This window comes from Lontra canadensis, unplaced genomic scaffold (genome assembly GCF_010015895.1).
Source record: "Lontra canadensis isolate GAN:19392208 unplaced genomic scaffold, GSC_riverotter_1.0 scaffold85, whole genome shotgun sequence".
Classification (NCBI taxonomy): domain Eukaryota; kingdom Metazoa; phylum Chordata; class Mammalia; order Carnivora; family Mustelidae; genus Lontra; species Lontra canadensis.
The window spans coordinates 6,865,380-6,885,738 of NW_022631079.1; the positions used below are offsets into that span (position 1 = coordinate 6,865,380).

The 20,359-nt window shown below is 37.7% G+C and overlaps 1 protein-coding gene across 9 annotated transcripts in view; it reads right to left on the minus strand.

Moving 5' to 3' along the window:
• Positions 1-20,359, minus strand: part of RYR2 (ryanodine receptor 2) — a 740,314-nt gene that overhangs the window by 183,650 nt on the left and 536,305 nt on the right. For all 9 annotated transcript variants that reach the window (XM_032883093.1, XM_032883091.1, XM_032883088.1 and 6 more), the window contains 8 exons: positions 17,461-17,604; positions 15,485-15,758; positions 9,644-9,758; positions 8,098-8,230; positions 7,790-7,893; positions 3,690-3,825; positions 2,765-2,951; positions 1,057-1,162 (listed from right to left, as the gene is read on the minus strand). In XM_032883093.1, coding sequence (XP_032738984.1) covers positions 1,057-1,162; positions 2,765-2,951; positions 3,690-3,825; positions 7,790-7,893; positions 8,098-8,230; positions 9,644-9,758; positions 15,485-15,758; positions 17,461-17,604 — 1,199 coding nt within the window. The remainder of the gene's footprint in view (positions 1-1,056; positions 1,163-2,764; positions 2,952-3,689; positions 3,826-7,789; positions 7,894-8,097; positions 8,231-9,643; positions 9,759-15,484; positions 15,759-17,460; positions 17,605-20,359) is intronic.

Genomic DNA, 20,359 nt, shown 5'->3' on the forward strand with positions numbered 1-20,359 from the left:
TAATCTACTCCTCCCACTTCCTAGGATGAAAATCTCATTAGTGGCAGGTTAAGCTTTTACAAAAATCAGGCTCTAGGTTTGCCAACATTCGGAAATCTCTCCACACTGTGATTCCTCTGTTCTCAATGAAAGGTTACATCAAGAAAACATGAAGGTTTTACCCTACAGCTGGGAGAAAAAGGGACCCCCCCCCCCCCCCCCGCCGCAACAACAACAATAACAACAACAACGAAGAGAAAGGAAAGACAACACAACTATAAACACAAACCCTCCACAGATGCTAAGGTCAGGGAGAAAGATAAGCTCTGGAAGCAGAGGTCCTTCCGGCTTCATGCTCAGACCTGCTCAGAAGCCTATTTTTCCCTTCTACTCCAGCACCTCTCACTGTGTTTCAATCTTCACATCATTTCCCAATTCCAGCTCACAAAGCTGGTTTTATGAGCCCTAACTAGCATTTTAAAATGAATATAATAGAATGAAACAAAATAGATCAAGATAAAGTAAAAAATATCTGAGTGTGTTGCACAGTAAAAGGAAGGACTAGTCCATGACACTTAATTTCTTCTTGATCAAAACATTGTAGAAAAGGCCGGCCCCTCGAGTCTGAAGAGCTGTTTCCTTCCCAGTGGGTAACTCCCCCCACCCCCACTGTCCCCTCAACCAATGGCAGGCACAGAGATGAAATCATGTACACCAAGAAAATAACTTATGACGGGAGTGGTTGCTCTCTGCATGCAATAAATGAGGAGAGGAAATTTATAGGAAAAAATGGGTTCTTTTCTTCGTCAAGTGTGGGGAGGCTGTCTGAGTTTTAGACATACAAGAGGTAACCGGCTATTCTATTAATGACTTGTACTGAAACCTCATTACTAATTTTTACAACCAAGACATTTCCAACTAAGTAAACACTTGCTCAGCAATTAGGCTGTGGCTATTGTTTTTAATGGAGCGTGGAGATTATTGGCTTTGGATGCTGTTATCATCTTTGCCAGCTATGGATTTCTTGACACCGATGGGTAAGCCAGGATTGCCGCTCTTGGGCCACAGAGCACTTACATGCATTTCAGGAGCACAGCGTCCTAAGAGGTCAATCAAAGCTGCATAAAAGGTCATGATGGCATTCCCCATGTGGATAGTGTCATCCTCCTCCTCTTCTGTATCACTTTCATAGATTAAAAAAAAAAACCAGAAAGCAAAGCAAACAGGATAAATTCCATTTCAGATCTATTACAGAATTCTCAGAGAAAAGGGACCCCTAAGATAGCTTATTCTGCCACTTCTGCTACTTTTCATATAGGTGATTAATTTGTACCTTGACATTTTTAAAGGAAAGTGAGTTTAAAGATGACACAAAGAACACATTTGTGGAAAATCTGATATGAAGAGCCCTTCAAAAGGGAAAAAGAGAAATTGCTAATTGGATGGATTCTACCTATTTCTAGAGGCAGACAGGCTTTGTTTTAACAAAGAAAATAACTAATGGAAAGACTTGGTAAGTTTAAACTACTTTTGTAAATAGCATACATTTTGAGAAAGGGTGACAAAAATCTGTCCTGGAAGGTGACACAGATAAGGCACCCAGAACAGCGTTTTGCCCAGAGAAAGCACTTCAGAAATGGGAGAGCATTTACTTACCTATCTCTCTGCCATCTACTCTACCTCACCCACCCACTCCCAAATAATCCATCAGTGTCCCCTTTCCACCTCTGTGACAAAACATAAAGATTCCATTATCTACAGATAAGAGACAGATCTAGATGCCCTTGGAAGATCCCATCATTTTTCCTCCTTTGGTAGCTCAGCTGGGCTCAGCAGCTACAGGGTAACAGTGAGGCCTCGTTGCAAACACCGTCCGGGCATGCAACCCTGCTCCTGGGGCCTCTGTGGGCACACACACAAGGCCAGAGATCCCTTGATATATTTTCCACTACTTAGAGAACCTGAGGGCCCCCTAATCCCTCTATGGCTAATTGAACATGTAACAGGCTCTTGGAGGACCTCCCGGTCTGAAACCATGCTGGCCTTGGCATGGACAGAACATCGATGCACAGTCTACGTATGGAAGAATGATGGTTTGCAGAACTGTTCTGCTTGGAAATTTGTCTCCAATCAGCCCTACATTCCATCTTCACCAGTGGTATTAGCAGGACATTCACCTCCACAGATAACAACCGTGAATTGACAGCCTCAACAGACTTACATCTGCTGCTGGGATCAAGTGTGAATAATGTATACCACGGAGAAACGTAAGAGAGTTGCCATCTGCCCTATCTGCTATAATACCTTAACCAAGCATTTTCCTCCTCAGAAAGACAATACCCCCTTTTCTGGACTTTACCACCATTCCAGCTTAGTTAAGCCCCCCATTCTCTTGCTAAATGTCTTACTTTCTTACTATTGTCTTGAACTCATTCCAGCCAGCTTCCTGCTAAACCCTACTATAATTTCAGAGGCTCGCCCGCCATCCTTTGTAACCATTCACTGAGCCAGAGCCTCCTGGAAAATTTCACAGAATACTTCTCATCCTACAACCTGAACTTCTCCCTGCTATATCAACTCATCTTCCTTAGTTTTCTCTTTTTCATTCAACCTATTTCCACAGAAAATTCCATCCATCTTCCAGGCCTAATTCATTTTATTTTCAAGGGCAGAAATCAGGAGGACCAGAAAATTATACCGCAGCTAACAGAATGCAAATCATGTTTTGTAAAATTTCAAGTCAATATAATTTACTCTTCAATAAGAGTGTGGATATTAGACCTACAGTGTTTTACTGGATCCGCTAGTTGGGGACGGACCATCTCGTGAGGGATCCTCAGATATTTTTATGGCTTCTTCCATGGCTGCGAGCAGACCATTCCCACCTTCCCCTCTCAGAGCAGGACCAAAACACTCGGGCCTCCGGATGAGCAACCTCACCACGACGTTCGCGTTCTCTTCCACGCTCTCCCCTAAAATCGAACAAGGAACAAGAGTAAACAAACGTTGGTTTTGTGGATGGATGTTCTGAGCAAATAAATGTTACACTAATTCATTTATATTTAAAGAAAAATAACTAAAACCAAAGAACAAGTTACTAATAATGCTAAAATTCAGTTCAAATCACTAGTTGTGTGTACTCAAGACACAGTAAGTTTCTTCTTTCATACTCAGAATTTTCAAAGTAAAGAAAAGCATTAGAGAGGCATAAAGTATTCATTTTTGTTAATTCGCTATAGGATATGAAGCCATAAGCTCACCTATTATTGGAACCCCATTATAAAAATCTATAAGAATGTGTCACTGCCTAAAAAGCTTAATTTAATAATAAAGGCAAAGTATCCCTATTGAAACAAATATTAGAAATTCAATTATTACTATGGAAAAAAGTACTGATTGTAAAATATTCAATGTCTTTATGAATATTTACTTTCTTCATGAAAATACTGGGATATACCATTTTTGATGTATCTGATTTTTTAAAATATTTTATTTATTTCTTTGACAGAGAGAGGAGAGAGAGAGAGATCACAAGTAGGCAGAAAGAGCTCCCTGCTGAGCAGATGCGGGGCTCGATCCCAGAAACCTGAGATCATGACCTGAGCCCAAGAGAGAGGATTAACCCACTGAACCACTCAGGTGCCCCTGATGTATCTAATTTTTAAGCAGTTTTAATCATGACCAAAAAAGACCCAAGCAATCAGACCTACCATTACAGAAGACAGCAAATCTGAGAAAGTCAAGATATCTCTCTCCTTCAACTGGATTCCAGCCAATGTCCGGATAACCCTTAGACACCAACATCTGGCAGCTCTGCAGTCCACAACCAGCCAAATATCGAACTACCTAAAAACAAGAGGATAAGCAAAAGTGTTATCCCATGGGTGAGGAGTCATCAGATGCTAACACTACACATGATAACTGCTATCCTCAAGGGTTGGTTTAAAATGCATATGGTTCTGCAAGTTCTTTTTAATCCCATGACAATCCTCATGAACTCCCTGCAGTAAAACCTAAGAGTTAAGAAATATTTACAAGCGGTAACAAAGTGCTATCGTAATAAAAATATTTGTGAATCAATTCTGTGAAAGAAGAATAGTCCTACGTTTCATATAATTTAATTTGAAACTTTTATCTATAAATGCATGATATTTGGGGTGCTTGGCTGGTTCCGTCGGGAAAGTATTGACTCTTGGTCTCAAGGTCATGAGATTGAACCCCATGTTGGGTGTACAGCTTATCTAAACACACACACACACAAATATAAATGTCACTGGTATGTGATACACTTCAAAAAAGTCTAAAGACCTCTGACCCAGGATAAACCCTGAATCTATCTGAGATATTAAAAGACCCATCTGAGATACAGTGATATTTCAGAGAAGTGATTTACTTCTAAAACAATATTATGAATCTAATGTGGAGGGGGGATATATTTGAGAAAACATGTAGAGAAATTTTAAAAAAGCCCAAGCTTAGGTTCAAATATCCTTGGGTCCACCTGTACTACTTACATGATTTCATGGTCTATAAAACTTAGGGGAGTATTAACTATGTTTCAGTATCACTGAATTTAACACACTAAGTTTTCTGCCTATTTTGGCCTTTCAAATTATTGTCTTATATGACTGTTGGTCCTTGACAATATTTCATAACTGAGCCAGTTTTAAAAGAAATCCCTGTTACTATCAATGGTAGTAGATTGTCAGATAAGCAACTCTTCAGTCAAGGTAAACCAGCTTTAAAAAGAAATAAGTAATATAGCTAAAAATATCTTGTACCAACTTTATCTAAGTATAATTTACATACAATAAATTCATCTATTTAAAGTATAAATTCAGGGCACCTGGGCTGCACCTGGGTCTTAGGTTAAACATCTGACTCTCCATTTCAGCTCAGGTCATGATCCCAGGGTTGTGAGACTGAGCCCCACAAAGGGCTCTGCCCTGAGTGTAGAGCCTGCTTAAGATTTTCTCTCTCTCCCTCTGCCTCTCTTCCCCCACCCCACTTGTGCGTGCACGTGCGTGCGTTCTCTAAAAAAGAAATAAAAAATTAAAACATAGATTCAGTGAACTTTGAAAGATTTATGCTTCTGTAAAAACACACCACAGTCAAGATGCAGAACATTCCCATCACCCACCAGGCCCCAACCATCCCTCCTTGCAAGCGAAGGCCTTAACAATCTGCTTTGTAACACTACAAATTAGCTTGTGTATTCTAGACCATTTATATATGCAATCATCCAGTATGTATCTTTTTATGCCTGGCTTCTTTCACTCAGAATAACAATTTTGAGATTCATTTACATTGTAGCACATGTCAGTACTTCCTTCCTTCTCACTGCATAATACAAGAATTCCACAGCACATGGAAATAGCCCACATTTCCTTATCCATTCATCCGTTGATGGACAGCTGAACTGTCCCCAGTTTTGGGTTAAGAACATTACTAACGTTACTGTTAGTGATGAAAAACATCACTAACATTCATGCACACAAATGCCTATTTCAGTTGATAAGTAACTACAAGTAGGAGGGCTAGGTATATGTTTATGACAGGTATATGTTTTGTTAAGAAACTTATTAAGAATTTGTTAAGTTAGGGGCGCCTGGGTGGCTCAGCCGGCGAAGCATCTGACTCTTGATCTCGGCACAGGTCCTGATCTCGGGGTTGTGAGATTGAACCCTGCCTGCACTGAGCATGGAGTCTGCTTAAGATTCTCTCTCCTCTCCCTCTTCCTGTCCCCCACCACACGCTCTCTCTGTGGGGAGGAAGGATTTAAGTTAAAACTGCCAACCTGCTTTGCAAACTGACTCTACCATTTTTTTTTAAGATTTTATTTATTTATTTGACAGAGAGAGATCACAAGCAGGCAGAGAGGCAGGCAGAGAGAGAGGAGGAAGCAGGCTCCCCGCTGAACAGAGAGCCCGATGCGGGGCTCGATCCCAGGACTCTGAGATCATGACCTGAGCCAAAGGCAGCGGCTTAACCCACTGAGCCACCCAGGCACCCCTGACTCTACCATTTTTTATCTCAACAGGAATAGATGAGGGTTTTCATTGCTCCACACCCTCCAACATTTTTGGTATGGTCAACTTTTTAAATATCAGCCATATTTCAGTGTGCAGATAAAATGATTTTAAAATATGAAAGAAAATGCTCCTGAGGTTCGTCCAAGATGCAAAGCTTTGTGACCCACGACCAGCAGGTCAGAAGGGTTTGGGAAAGAGTTCACTTTTTCATGCCTCAATTACCTCTCCAATGCCAATGTTTTTCTCAAAGCTGGGACAAAGTGGTAAACAATAGAGAAAAAAAACGCCCTGAATTCACTGGCATTATGATAAGGAGCTGATTTTTTTAAAATACTCAAACGTATGTTTTATATAAATAATATGCAAATGTGTCTTTCTGTCTCTAATATACAAATAATTTTTTCAACTATTGGAAAATAAAGCAGTGAAGAAGACAAGACAGGAAACAGGGAGGTTTCTATTTTAAATGGCATGGACATGAAGAGCTAACAAAAATGTGACTTGGGTCAATGCCTGTCAGGACCTCAGGAAAAGAGCCAGGAAGACATCTGGCAAAAGAATATTGCAGGTGGAGGGAATAGCAAGCACGAAGTCCCCGAGGCAAGAGCACACCTGGCAAGCTCCTGTGAAAGCAAGGGGACCGGTGTGGCTGGTGGAGCAGATGGAAGAGACCAGGAGAATGGCTGGCAGTAAGAGGGATATGTGAAATCAGCTGGGTTAGAAGCCGTTACAATGCCTTTAGCTTTTCCTTGAAGTGAGATGGAAAGTCTCTGGAAGTGCTGTGGATGCAGGACTAATACGAACTTTCTAAGAGGCTCATTCTGGTTGCTAAGTAGGGGAGCAGGGAAGGACCAGGAAGACCACTTGAAATGCAGTCATGATGACGGTGCCGGGGAAATTTATCTATGTTCCGGCAAACATGTATGCAGCCTTAAGCACTCAGAGCTCAGGGTCTTAGTATATCAGGGATATATGTCTACACAATAGAAAATGTACTTTGAGGGGCGCCTAGGTGGCTCAGTGGGTTAAAGCCTCTGCCTTCGGCTCAGATCATGATCCCAGCGTCCTAGGATCCAGCCCCGCATGGGGCTCTCTGCTCAGTGGGGAGCCTGCTTCCTCCTCTCTCTCTCTCTCTGCCTGCCTCTCTGCCTACTTGTGATCTCTCCCTCTCTATCAAATAAATAAATAAAATCTTAAAAAAAAAAAAAAGAAAATGTACTTTGACATGTTAAAACAACTTCTGGAAAAATCAAAACTATGAGTAAAGCAAAAGTAACAACAGATACCATGAAAGGACAGAAACCTGTAAGACAAAAAAGTTGATTCCCTCTCCAGAGAGAAATAGATGTGATCAGAGGGAACGCTTGATCTCAACTTTCTTGTTCTTTGTAATTTACAACTATAGGTTCTACGTAATATAGGTAAAATGTTTTCTAAAAATTTTTGTTAAAAGATTTTATTTATTTATTTGACAGACAAAGATCACAAGTAGGCAGAGAGGCAGGCAGAGGGGGGATGGGGAGCAGGCTCCCTGCTGAGCAGACAGCCCGATGTGGGGCTCGATGCCAGGACCTTGGGATCATGACCTGAGCCGAAGGCAGAGGCTTTAACCCACTGGGCCACCCAGGCGTCCCAGTAACATGTTTATAATATACAATGTACGTTATAATTGTGTCAATATAAATACAACTCTATTATGGTTATACTTCAATAATCTCGAGAAACAACCATAAACAAGCCTAACTCCCACAAACACAAGAGGGGAGGATGTTGTTTACCTTTTCCAGATCTGGTTCACGCAGAGCTAAGGCCAGTTCATTATTATCCATCACCGACGCAGCTGCCACATCCAACGGCGTTGAACCTCTCATAGCTGGTGAGGCTGTTAATTCAAACAAGGATGAGACAAAACCTGGTTTGTGCTACAACTACAAATTCCATATAAAAACACACTGTCCCTTAAAATATCATTTCTAAATACAACACACACTGCATTAGTCTAAAATTACTTTGCATTAAAATTTAAAATTTAATACAGTATGTATATTCTTCTTATAAGATTAAATAAAAGCCATAATTCACTTACCAAGACCGACACTGCTATTCTCCAGTAAATAGCTGAGATGATCAAACATAGCTTTTTGATTCTGCCTACTTATACGACAGAAGTAACAAAGGAAACGGCAACAGTTGGCCACCATCTTGGGAAAAGTGATTTCCTACATAAAGAACATTTAGTTAGCTGTGGGAGTAAATGGTCTTCAGAAAACTGAGTTCAGAAGCTGAGGTCCAACTACATTGTTAAACTATGCGAGCCCATGTCTGCATGGGCTACAAAAGACTAAAGACCTTCTACTAAATACTAAAGACCTTCAATTGTCTACACGTCAACTCATCTAGTCCATGAGCCACTGAAAATCAAGCCCAATATTAATGGAGAAACCTCATTACCATCAAGGGGTTGCTCTGGAACTAAGTTACGCCCTAAATCTATAGGTGGCATAAGCCTGATTTAGCAATCAGGCAGACTTGGTTGTGATTCTGGACTAACACTATCAGCTGTGTTTCCCTGGGAGACTATTAAGTCTTATTGATTCAGCTGTGTAAAACTGAAATAAAATGGATAATAATTCTTAATTTAGGTTAAGAGAGGAAAAGTTCAATGAGACCTTTTATTAAAAATACCCTATTTCCTACTTGAAACCACATTAGGGCATTCCTATTGTAAGTGTTGCTGTTTTTAAGATTCTAGGAGTCACATCTTCCCTGATTTGCACATGACTCGTCTGGTACAATGAGTACCCTGACCCAGAAGGCCCGCATGCCAGACACCTTCAAATACATCTCCCTTAAGCATCTAATCTTACTCTAGGATACCCCAGATGATCCCTGGAATCCCTCCTTATCAGAATTTTTATAAATATTTTATAAATATCTTTATAAGTCTGTCTAACTGGTAATTTAAACATGAAAAATACAAACTCTCCCATATTTGGAAAAGCACATCTTAAAAATTCAAAAACAGTGCAATATATTTTGCAAATCATAGATCATAAAATTATATGGATTCATATGAAATTGTTGTATTACTCTATCACTCGGTTTTGAAGGTTTGAAATTCTGAAAGGTTTCACTTTATTTTAACTTTAAATCACTTAAGAAGTTCACTTTATGTCTTAAAACTCCAGAACATCATCTTCAGATTTGGGCCTGGATCACAAATTTAGTGAAACCAACTGCCATCTAAATCAAGCGGCATGTCTGGATCCGAAGAACATGCTTGTGCTCTGGACTTTTAATGTGATGGACATTCACTTATAATTAAGAATTTAAAAAACAGTATAGTATTTATGTTCAAAGTTTCTAACTAACCACTAAACAAGAAAAGTTTAGGAGACAACAAATTACACAGCATAAGACAGAAATTGTTATCAATATCAAAGGAAGAAATAACTAGTAGCATATCCAATTCTCACTCTATAAGGTTTTCTTTGTTTTTGCAGAAGGTGTTCTTTGAAAAACAGTCCTCCTAAGATGGTTTAAGAAATCCTCATTAAGAATATGCTCCAGGAGCGTATGTACTCCATGAGTCATGTTCATTGGCAACTTAATAATCAAAGGTTTTCCTTTACCTTGGACTCTCCACCTCCAAGGACATTCACCATGACCTCCATCACTGTCTCATGCATCCCAAGTGCCCTCATGAGATTAGGGTGTTGGTAAAATACTTTATTATTCATGATATCCCTAGAAGGGACAATATAGGTTTAGGGGGTGGGGGAGAAGCACAGAGGGCAGAGAAAAACTTAAATGAAAATTTATCTGAGATCCTGATGAATATTTTGGAATTAATTACTGGCATGAACAGAAAATTATGTGCAGTCATGATTAAAGTTAATAAAAACAAAAGTTAAGCACAATTGAATTTCCTCCAAAAATATTGATAGCCTCTCAAAAATAGTATACAAGTTATCTGTTCTTTTCAGTTACAAGAAATATACTATATATGTAAACATTCATCTATATGAAATATATTTTTGGACATATCATTCCTAACTTTATGTATATACAAATATCTGTTCAATCTTCTTTAGCATAGAGATATGAATCACTATTATACCACATTCTATGAACATTCCTATTTAAATTATTGATATACAAGTATCTGCTTTTCATGTAGGATATTTTTAGTACTACATTCAGTATTGCTATGTTTAATAACAGTAGTGTTATTTCTTACTATATTTGTGTTACCTTTCCAGAGAATTACATGTAAAGGACTCATACTCTCAAAGAGAAACGGAATACACCTCAAATCCAGGTACAAGTAGTGCAACAAATTAAAATGGAATTTGGGGGCACCTGCGTGGCTCAGTTGTTGAGCATCTGCCTTTGGCTCAGGTCATGATCCCAGGGTCCTGGGATCAAGCCCCAATCAGGCTCCCTACTGGGTGAGAAGCCTGCTTCTCCCTCTCCCACTCCCCCTGATTGCATTCTCTCTCACACTCTCTCCCTGTCAAATAAATAAATAAATAAAATCTTTAAAATTAAAATAAAATAATAAAATGAACATTTGAGGGGTGCCTGGGTGGCTCAGTAGGTTAAAGCCTCTGCCTTGGGCTCAGGTCATAATCCCAGGGTCCGGGGTTCGAGCCCCGCATCAGGCTCTCTGCTCAGCAGGAAGCCTGCTCCCCGTCTCTCTCTCTCTGCCTGCGTCTCTGCCTACTTTTGATTTCTGTCTGTCAAATAAATAAAGTCTTTAAAAAAAAAATGAACATTTGATTTGAAAAACCAGCAGATGACACCCAACGTGTTTCATATTATCATTATTTCATTATGTGTTATTATATTATGTATGTAGAGGTATTCCTAAGGATGTTACTGCTCGGTAGTCATTAAAATAAAGAACTCCGCTGATTTTTATGTGAATGTAAATCAAACCAATACAGAAGTTTGTTTGTTTTTTTTTTCTTCTACAAAAACACTTCCTGTCACAGCTTTAACAAGAAAATTTTAACACACAGACTACAGGAAAACAAACTTTCCCTGCGGATCTCATCTCCTTAATGGACTCACCCCTTCATTTGGTCATATGCTAACTTTTAGTTATATCAAGTATATCAAGACAGTGACATAGTATGATTCCTGCATAATGATTCTTCTCTTTTTTCAGTTTTAGTTTTTTGTTTTAATTGAGTTTAGTTTTGCTTTAATGACAAGAGTTTTTAGATAGCACAACTCAAAAAAAAAAAAAAATGACATGGGCGCCGAGGACTAAAATAGGTCTGATCTATTTTGTGAAGAACAAATGGAGTGAAGAAAGGCCTCTTTTTCCTTCACATAAGACAGTAACATATTTAGTAGGAGAACCTTCAATTTTTCAAACCACAGTTGTAATCACAGGATTGTTCTTTTGTTACTTCAAATCCTTTTGTAGGACCCAACTTTGGACAATTTTATTTTGAAAAAAATCTTGTTTGCCTTTCGTTCTAGGTAAATTAAGTGGCTTTGTAAGTCTACCACTCGGTAGGCAGGTTGTCATTTATTAAATGTGTCCTTTGAGAAATATTCCTAATACCACAAAAACATAACTTTATATTTTGTTTTATAATCATCTTAAGTTTTTTTTTTTAAGATTTTATTTATTTATTTATTTATTTATTTATTTTTTAAGATTTTATTTATTTATTTGACAGAGAGATCACAAGTAGACAGGGAGGCAGGCAGAGAGAGAGGAGGGAGCAGGCTCCCTGCTGAGCAGAGAGCCTGATGCGGGACTCGATCCCAGGGCCCTGAGATCATGACCCCAGCCGAAGGCAGCGGCTTAACCCACTGAGCCACCCAGGCGCCCTATTTATTTATTCGACAGAAAGAGATCACAAGTATGCAGAAAGGCAAGCAGAGAGAGAGAAATGGGGAAGCAGGCTCCCTGCCGAGCAGAGAGCCCGATTTGGGGCTTGATCCCAGGACCCTGAGATCATGATCTGAGCCGAAGGCAGAGGCTTAACCCACTGAGCCACCAAGGCGCCTCTAAGGTTTTTTTTTTCTTTAAGATTTTATTTATTTGACAGAGACAGAGAGAGAAGGAATTCAAGCAGGTGGAGTTGGAGAGGGAGAAGCAGGCCTTCTCACCCAACAGGGAGCCTGATGTGGGGCTTGATCCCAGAACCCTGGAATCATGACTCCAGCTGAAGACAGATGCCCAACAACTGAGCCACCCAGGCACCCCCATTTTAAGGTTTACCACTACTGAGTGATTTACGTGTTAACAGCACATATTACTGTTACATGTTCATTTGAGAAGAAAGTGCCCTGCATTTCCTGGATGGCTTCCTTGCTCATTTGGTTAATGACGATCACTTAGGTGAAAACTTTTTCGGTTAGATCAATGTATTAGTATCCAAGAAAAAGATTCACGCTCACACAATTTTAAAGACTATTAAATTTGCTTTTGTTGTTTAAACTTTTCTGTTCTCCTTCTTTTGTTGTTAGTATATTTATTTTTACTGTGCAATAATGATAATGATTTTGGAATATAACCTTCAGGCTTATTTTAATGATTTCAAACACCTGATAGATCCAAGGGCAATATACAGTATGTGTTCTGAATTTAGATAAATAATAAATAAATAATAAGATAGAAACTGAATCTTTCTATACTTTTTCACCCACAGGGTTTTTTTTTAGATCAAAGAAAACAGTTGTTGTTCTATTCCATTAGTTTTTTGAAGAACCATCTGTAGGGTTCTTAAACTTTTTTACGGTTTCTTTACATCCTTTTTTATCCATGTCAATAGTTATTTTCATTCTCTTTCTTTCATTTTCTCTTTAACTTTTTTTTTGGCAGAATATGTATATTCTAACTCAATTTTCAACATTCTACATTCGATTTCTACATCCTTATGTTTCAGTATTTTTTTCTTATAGACTTCATAAAGCTTAATTTAAGCTTCCATTGTTCTTCTATTTTCACACTCCCAAACTATACAAGCTGGTGAATGATTCCCAGATTTATGCATATATGTGCCAATAATACACTAAAACTTCTGCTTCCCATTCTTTCTGAGTTCTATTATCTTTTCTCTAATGTACAGCCTTTAGAAGGTTGATGAACTGTAAGTAAACATTCTGAAATATCTTTGTTTTGCCCTCACTCTTAAATATGGGATATAAATCCTCATCCCCGAATTTCCATGGGGCACAAGGTCATGGTATGGGCATTCTCAATTGAGTAACACCTTCTAAACTGATGGTTATTGTCCATCAGGATTTGTGAGTGTGGTATTCCACTGAGTAATGACCTCTGGTTTTGCCGTTGAGAATTCCATATACTGTTGGGCATTGGTTTTTTTTTGGGGGGGGGTAAGTATTCTGGCTTTTCTTTCAACTTGCCTTTAAAATAATCCAAGTATCACTGGTTTTACTGCAGTTTGACTGCCTATGCAGGGAAGATGTGGAACTACATGTCCTTTGGGATAATCTGTGAATTCATGTTCTTCGTTGATTCTGAAAGTCTCAAGTTAGTAGCTCTTGAAATATTCCCATTCCATAAATCATCTATTCTGTCTTTTCCAGAAATCCTGTTTACCGTATCCTGGACCTTCTTATACTATCTGTTCAGTCTCATAACTGCTCTTTCGAATTTCCTTATCTTTATCTCTCAGTGTTGCAGTACTAAGTAATTTTCTCAGATCTATGATCCAACTTATTAAATTTTCTCTTCAACTGTATCTTATCAAATTTAATTAACTGTTTTCAATGTCATTTATTATATTTTTCATTTCTAGAAAATCTACTTGGATCTTTTTCAAATCTTTGTGGACTTTTCTCTACATCTTATTTTTAGAGAATTGGTTTATTCCCTTTGTATTTTTAACCATTTTAAATATAGTAACTTATGTCTCTTTCTGGCATTGTCTTATCTGAAATTTTTAAAACAGGTGTTCTGACCCCACTATCATTGTGTCTGCAAGACCCCTGCTTATGAAGGATTGTTCCTTATGTGCTTTGCAATTTTGGTTGTAAGCTAACCGTTCATAGTATTTAGTTTTTTCCTACAAGATTTCACAGTGACTTGAGGTGAGAAAAGTATACCTCCAGGTCTAATTGTTACATTATCAGTTTAGGAATCTGTAAACTACACATGAGATATAAACATTAATCCCTAAATTCACAGGAAGCACACTTATGATTTTGAACTAGCAAAAGAATTGTGTTGTTTTCCCCATTCTTTTTCAAGGCCCAGTTGGATACAGACAAAATACTATTTCCTGCTGGTGAGTGTTTGTCTCTGTATGGATTTTCATGTGTTTTTATTAACCTGTATTTTTATATATGATTGTACATTACTGAAAAAATAATTTATTTTTTTAAAGATTTTATTTATTTATTTGACAGAGAGAGACACAGCGAGAGAGGGAACACAAGCAGGGGAGTGAGAGAAGGAGAAGCAGGCTTCCTGCTGAGCAGAGAGCCTGAGACAGGGCTGGATCCCAGGTCCCTGAAATCATGACCCGAGCAGAAGGCAGAGGCTTAATGACTAAGCCACCCAGGCAGCCCTGAAAAATTAATTCTAAGCATCTCTAAAATATGTGCTGCATATCATAGCCACCACATCATTGAGTTGTAAAATCAGTCACGTTTTGCTGGTGAGCAACTTTTCTATTTAGCTTTAAAACATAATGTCTAGAAAAGCAACAATCTCACTTAATAATCATATACAGATATACCTCACAAATACAGCAGATTGGGCTCCAGCTCACGGCAAGAAAGCAAATCAATTTTTTTTTGTTTTCCAGTACATACAAAAGTTATGTTTACAATACACTGTAGTCTATTAAGGGTGTAACAGTGTTATGTTTTAAAAATCCATGTGGGGGCGCCTCGGTGGCTCAGTGGGTTAAGCCTCTGCCTTCGGTTCAGGTCATGATCCCAGGGTCCTGGGATCCAGCCCTGTCTCAGGCTCTCTGCTCAGCAGGAAGCCTGCTTCTCCCTCTATCTCTGCCTGCCTCTCTGTCTACTTGTGATCTCTGCCAAATAAATAAAACCTTTAAAAAAAAATCCATGAACATCCCCTAATTAAAAAATACTTAATAACTAAAAATGCTAACCATCTCCTGAACTTTCAGTGAGTCGTAACCATTGATCACAGGTCACCATAACAATTATGATATAATAAAAAGTTAGAAATACTGTGAGAATTGCCAACCTGTGACACATAGAGACACAAAGTGAGCAAATGCCATTAAAAAAAATGGTGTCGATAGACTTGCTCAATGCAAGGTAGTCATGGACCTTCAATTTGTAAAAACACACTGTCCGCAAAGTGCAGTAAAGCGAGGCACAATAAAACGAGGCATACCTATAATCGAAATAGTGGATTTATATTAATATACCTACTGTGCAACTACTGGGATTAACAAGTAAAAAGAAGACATTTGTAAGACAAAAGTTGTAATAGTTAAATAAATTACCCTAATCCACGAATCATAAGCTTCTCTTCTTCTTTGCCCATTCTTACGCTCAGCAGAGAACGGATCTGACCAAGAGACGCCAGCAGGTTGATGGTATCCTCCACGGAGACACCATTTATAGTGTAGGTCTTTGGCAGAGCCCGGACCAGACCCCCAATGCCATCGTACTGTCGATGGAGCAACACAAACATGGCCCTCACCAACTCGGGGTCTTCAATGACAGACTCTTGTGCCCATCGGACCATGGTTTCAGAAATCAACTGTTGAAGAGTGGCTATAAAGTCATTATGGATGTTTTTTAAAAAGGAAAATAATAAGAGAAGACAAATTAGCTGGGCATTTCAACTCTACCTCTCACAGTCCCAAACTAATATCTGTATTTGAACCAGAGTTGAAAAAGCTAGGAATATTCTTGGAGGAAAATAAATTTCACTTAAACATTTTATACATTTGTCAGTAAAAATGAGTTATGAACATGCAAGAATAAAAATACACAAGCTTTTCCTTAAAAACTACTCTTATTAAGGAATTTTAGCTGTCAGAATTATACTTTTCAAAATTGCTGTTGGCAATCCATAAGGCAATCAATATGATTTGTCCTATTACTTTTACTTTTATTTTCTTTGTTCCATTATTTTCCTCCCAGAAGATGTGACATCATATACCCTTATAAAATCAGTCATGGGCATCCAAGGGAATGATCTATTTTTTTCTCTCTTCATTTGAGCCACTTGCAAAAGTGACCTCCTATATTTTTACTATAATTTGGATCCTTGTCACTTAAAATGTTTTGATTGTGAAGCTGTATTAAAGTGAAAAACTATTCTATATGTACAAGATTACTTGCAATGTGTCATGCAGTATAGTATACATAAAAGCAACAGAACTTTTAAACCCCCTAAAATAAAGAGCAAAGTTATCAAAGCTAAGTGGGTTGATGTGATCAACACATACATAATAAGGTACTAATTCCTACCATTGATACACTGGCAGATTTTCAAAAGAAGCTGTTTACCTGCTTTAATCTATACATTATTTAAGGACAAACAAAAACTACCAATTTTAACCAAATCCAAAATGCAGATAAAATGCCAGTATACTTCCACATGCCTCAAAACCATGCTCACATTTTTAATAGATCAAAATCATAAACCTGATAATAATAAAAAGTGGTTCATAAGAAACCTTGAACTCTCATTTTGAAGAAGACCTGATCCAAATAAATCTGGTTGTGATACTAAAGAATAAATTTAGAGTTCACTGTATGGATAAAAGTTTTCCATTGTGAGTAAGCACCAAAAACAAAACAAAGCAAAACAAACAAACAAAAAACCTAAAATTTTTCATGAGTTGATTTTTCTTCTTTGAGTAAAAACCGTTCCTAGACCAGTGGGCTGCATCACAGAACAAAGAGGGACTGAGATGTGAGGTAATTAGTAAGATAGATCTCACCAACCTACTACTTGAACGCCTTCTGATGAGTGTTGCATCTGAGAAGCATTGCCCCAATGTGTTACTTTTCAATTAAACAGGATAAAAATGAACCAGAAATGCCTAACAGTTTAGCAAATATCTCAGAAGCAAAATACAGTTAACAGATAACTACCTATTTAAACTTTAAGAAAAGGTTTAACTTGGTACAAGAATATTCGAACGCCTTTAGCATCGTATTTAGATAGGAAAGCTAAATTACTCCCTTTGTACTTTGTGTTGACAGTCTCTGATCAAATATCTACATTTGTAGTCCTCTGGGGAGCCCACCCACCCTCATAAATACTGCTACCTCTCAATCTTTTCCTACAAACATATTTTGTTGCTGCTGTCTACCTCTGGCAGCCACAGCCATCTACTTAAGAATCTGATTCTTGGAAGCTTCCAGCTCAGTTTTCTAACTGGCTCATCTAGTATGATGTTAGTTCAAAGGATGAATAAATGTCAGCAGAGTTGCTTTGCCAGTGCCCTTCCATACTGCTTACAGGACTTCTTGGAGTCACTCTCAACTGGTTTTTCAGCTTGTTTCTTCTTCAGGTATGTCACCTTTTCTACCAGGGACAGCAGGCGTCCTCTAATTGTTAAGTCACTGTTTCCATCCAAAGACCCATCTTCATCCAGCTCAATTCCTAGCATGAGAAAAGCAAAGAGAAAGAAAATTTTTTAAAAAATACATTTAAGAGAAGTAATGCTCTGGTTTTGTAACTTTTTCCATTTATAGATTAAAGCAATGCTGCATGTCTAAAATATTTGACAACATTGAGTTAAGCACTCCTGCTCACTAGCACTTGGGTAAAATCCATTCACTAGCATCTTGTCCTTTCTCTTTTTCCCCTGTTCTGATGGGCCTAGGTCTATTAGTAGCCAAGACAAAATATAAAACTGAGCAGATAGCAAAAAGATGCTCTTAGGAGTCAAGATCAATTCTGCTGTTTGGTCTGACCCTCAGGCTGACCCTGAGGCATCTCTAACTTTAGGTGCTATCTGCCTAGGCCTACAGTTTTACCCTGCAGAAAACCTCCTAGAAGTTCAGCCTCCTCATTTGCCTCTGACAATTACAGTGGTATGTTAATAAACTGAAAAAACAGAGAGCAGGCATAATTAGGTATCCTAGTTCAGGAAACACTTTATGTCTGAAGCAATAATCCTACCATTTTAGAGTACTTCTTTATTTACTGTAGATAATATAACTTTCTGGCACTCGTCTAGTGTCTCTCTATTCAAAAGCTGAATAAATATGCAAGGTGATATTTATAGTCTCATCATTAAAATAAAATAGAAATAATGCATCTGGTGCTATACAACACTTAAGAAATGGCTAATTCATTTTCTTTCACTGGAACACTTTGTCCATATCACTGCTTAAAGGGAAAAGAATCACAGACTGAGAACATCAAATAAATTCAATTTTTAAAGTTCTTAGGGTAAAAGGAGGGGAAACCTACCTTAATAGATTTGGGCTACTGACATAAACTTCATAAAGGATTTCCTTAGACATTTATCATTATTCCAAAAGATACATGCTGCATCTCCTGGCCAATTCTAAAAAGTGCCCCACAACTGGTTTAAATACAACTATTTGCGATCAACTGTCTTTACACTAAATCAATCTAACAGTCATCTCTCTGCCAAAGCATCTGGTTACATGTCCTCTGCCACAGAGGAGAAACTAAATAAAATTTTGGCTATCTCCTGCTTGTTCTTAAAGCCTTTCTGGTATCTCTACCTGTCATGATTTTCCACAAAGGGTCAGTTAACTATTTTGCAATAATAAATATTCTTACATGAACTCCTAACAGGCATCATGTATATTTATGAACCTATTTACATATATATTAACTTTTGTACCAACTAAACAATATTATGAAAATAGTTCAAAACAAAACAAGAAGTTTGACAAGGAAACAGCAACCATTAAAATGAACAAACAAATTCTAGAGTTGAAAAATACAGTAACTGAACTATTCAGTTGAGAGTTTCAAAAGTAGACTTAAACATGCAGAAGAAAAAATCAACAACCTGAAGAATCGGTCAATGAAAATCATGCACTCTGAAGAAAGTCTATAAGATTTATGGGATACAATGGAAAGAGTCCCACAATATTCAGATTATCGGAATTGCCTAAAGTGACAAGAAAGAAAAAGGGACAGAAAGTATATTTAAAGTAATAATAGTGGAAAACTTCCCAAACCTGGGGAGAGAAACATACAAGCAGATAGATGAGGCCCAAAAGACCCAAAATGTGTTTAACTTGAATAGGGCTACACTGAGACACATTACAAGTAAACTGTCAGAAGGAAAAGGCAAAGAAAGAATTTTAAAAAGGCACAAGAGAAAAGAGAGAAGTTACACAAAAGGGAAATCCATAAGACCACTTGAAGATTTATCAACAGAAACTCTTTAAGCCAGAGAGAATGTCATCACATATTTTAAAAAAAGAAAGAAAGTAAGTGTCAACCAAGAATTCTATACCCAGTAAAGCTGGGTCCTTCAGAAAGTCCTTAAGAAAAGGGAGGAGAGAGAGAGACTTTCCCAAACAAGCAAAAGCTGAGGAAGTTCATTACTACCAGATATGCCTTACAACAAATGCTAGAGGAAGTTCTTTGAATGGAAGTTAAACAACACTAATTACCCGTGCAAAAACACAAAAAAGGTAGGTTAAGTCTTACTGGTAATGGTAAACATATAATCAAAGTTAGATTCTGCAATATGGTAACCATGGTGCATAACTCACAGCTCTAGTTTAAAAAATTTTTTTAAGAATTAAAATAGGTTCTTAAAACATTAAGATATTGTACATAAACCTCGTGGTAACCACAAGGGAAAATCTTGTAGTAATTATACAAAAGAACCCAATAAAGGAGTAAAAGCATACTCATAACAAATATACTAACACATACATACACAACATACAGCAGGATAGGAAACAAAGAAAAACAGATCTACAACCCCCCCAAATTAACAAAATAGCAATAGTAAATCCTTACATATCAATATAATTACTTCAAGTATAAATGAATAAAATTCTCCAACCAAAAGACATAGAATGATTGAATTAAAAAAAACAAAAAACAAAAAACAAAAAACAGGTCTAACCATATGCTGCCCCTAAGAGATTCACATTAGCTTTAAAGACACACAAAGAAAAAAAAGAAGAAGAAAAAAAAAAAACACAAAGAGAGCAAAGGGATGAAAAACAACATTTCAAGCAAATGGTAATCAAATGAAACAAAACAACAACAAAACAGGGAAGTTATACTTACATCAGACAAAATAGATTTTAAATGAAACATGGTAAGAAGAGACAATGAGAGTCATTGCATAATGGTAAATGGGTCAATATATCAAGAACATGTAACATTTATAAATATTTATTCACCCAAC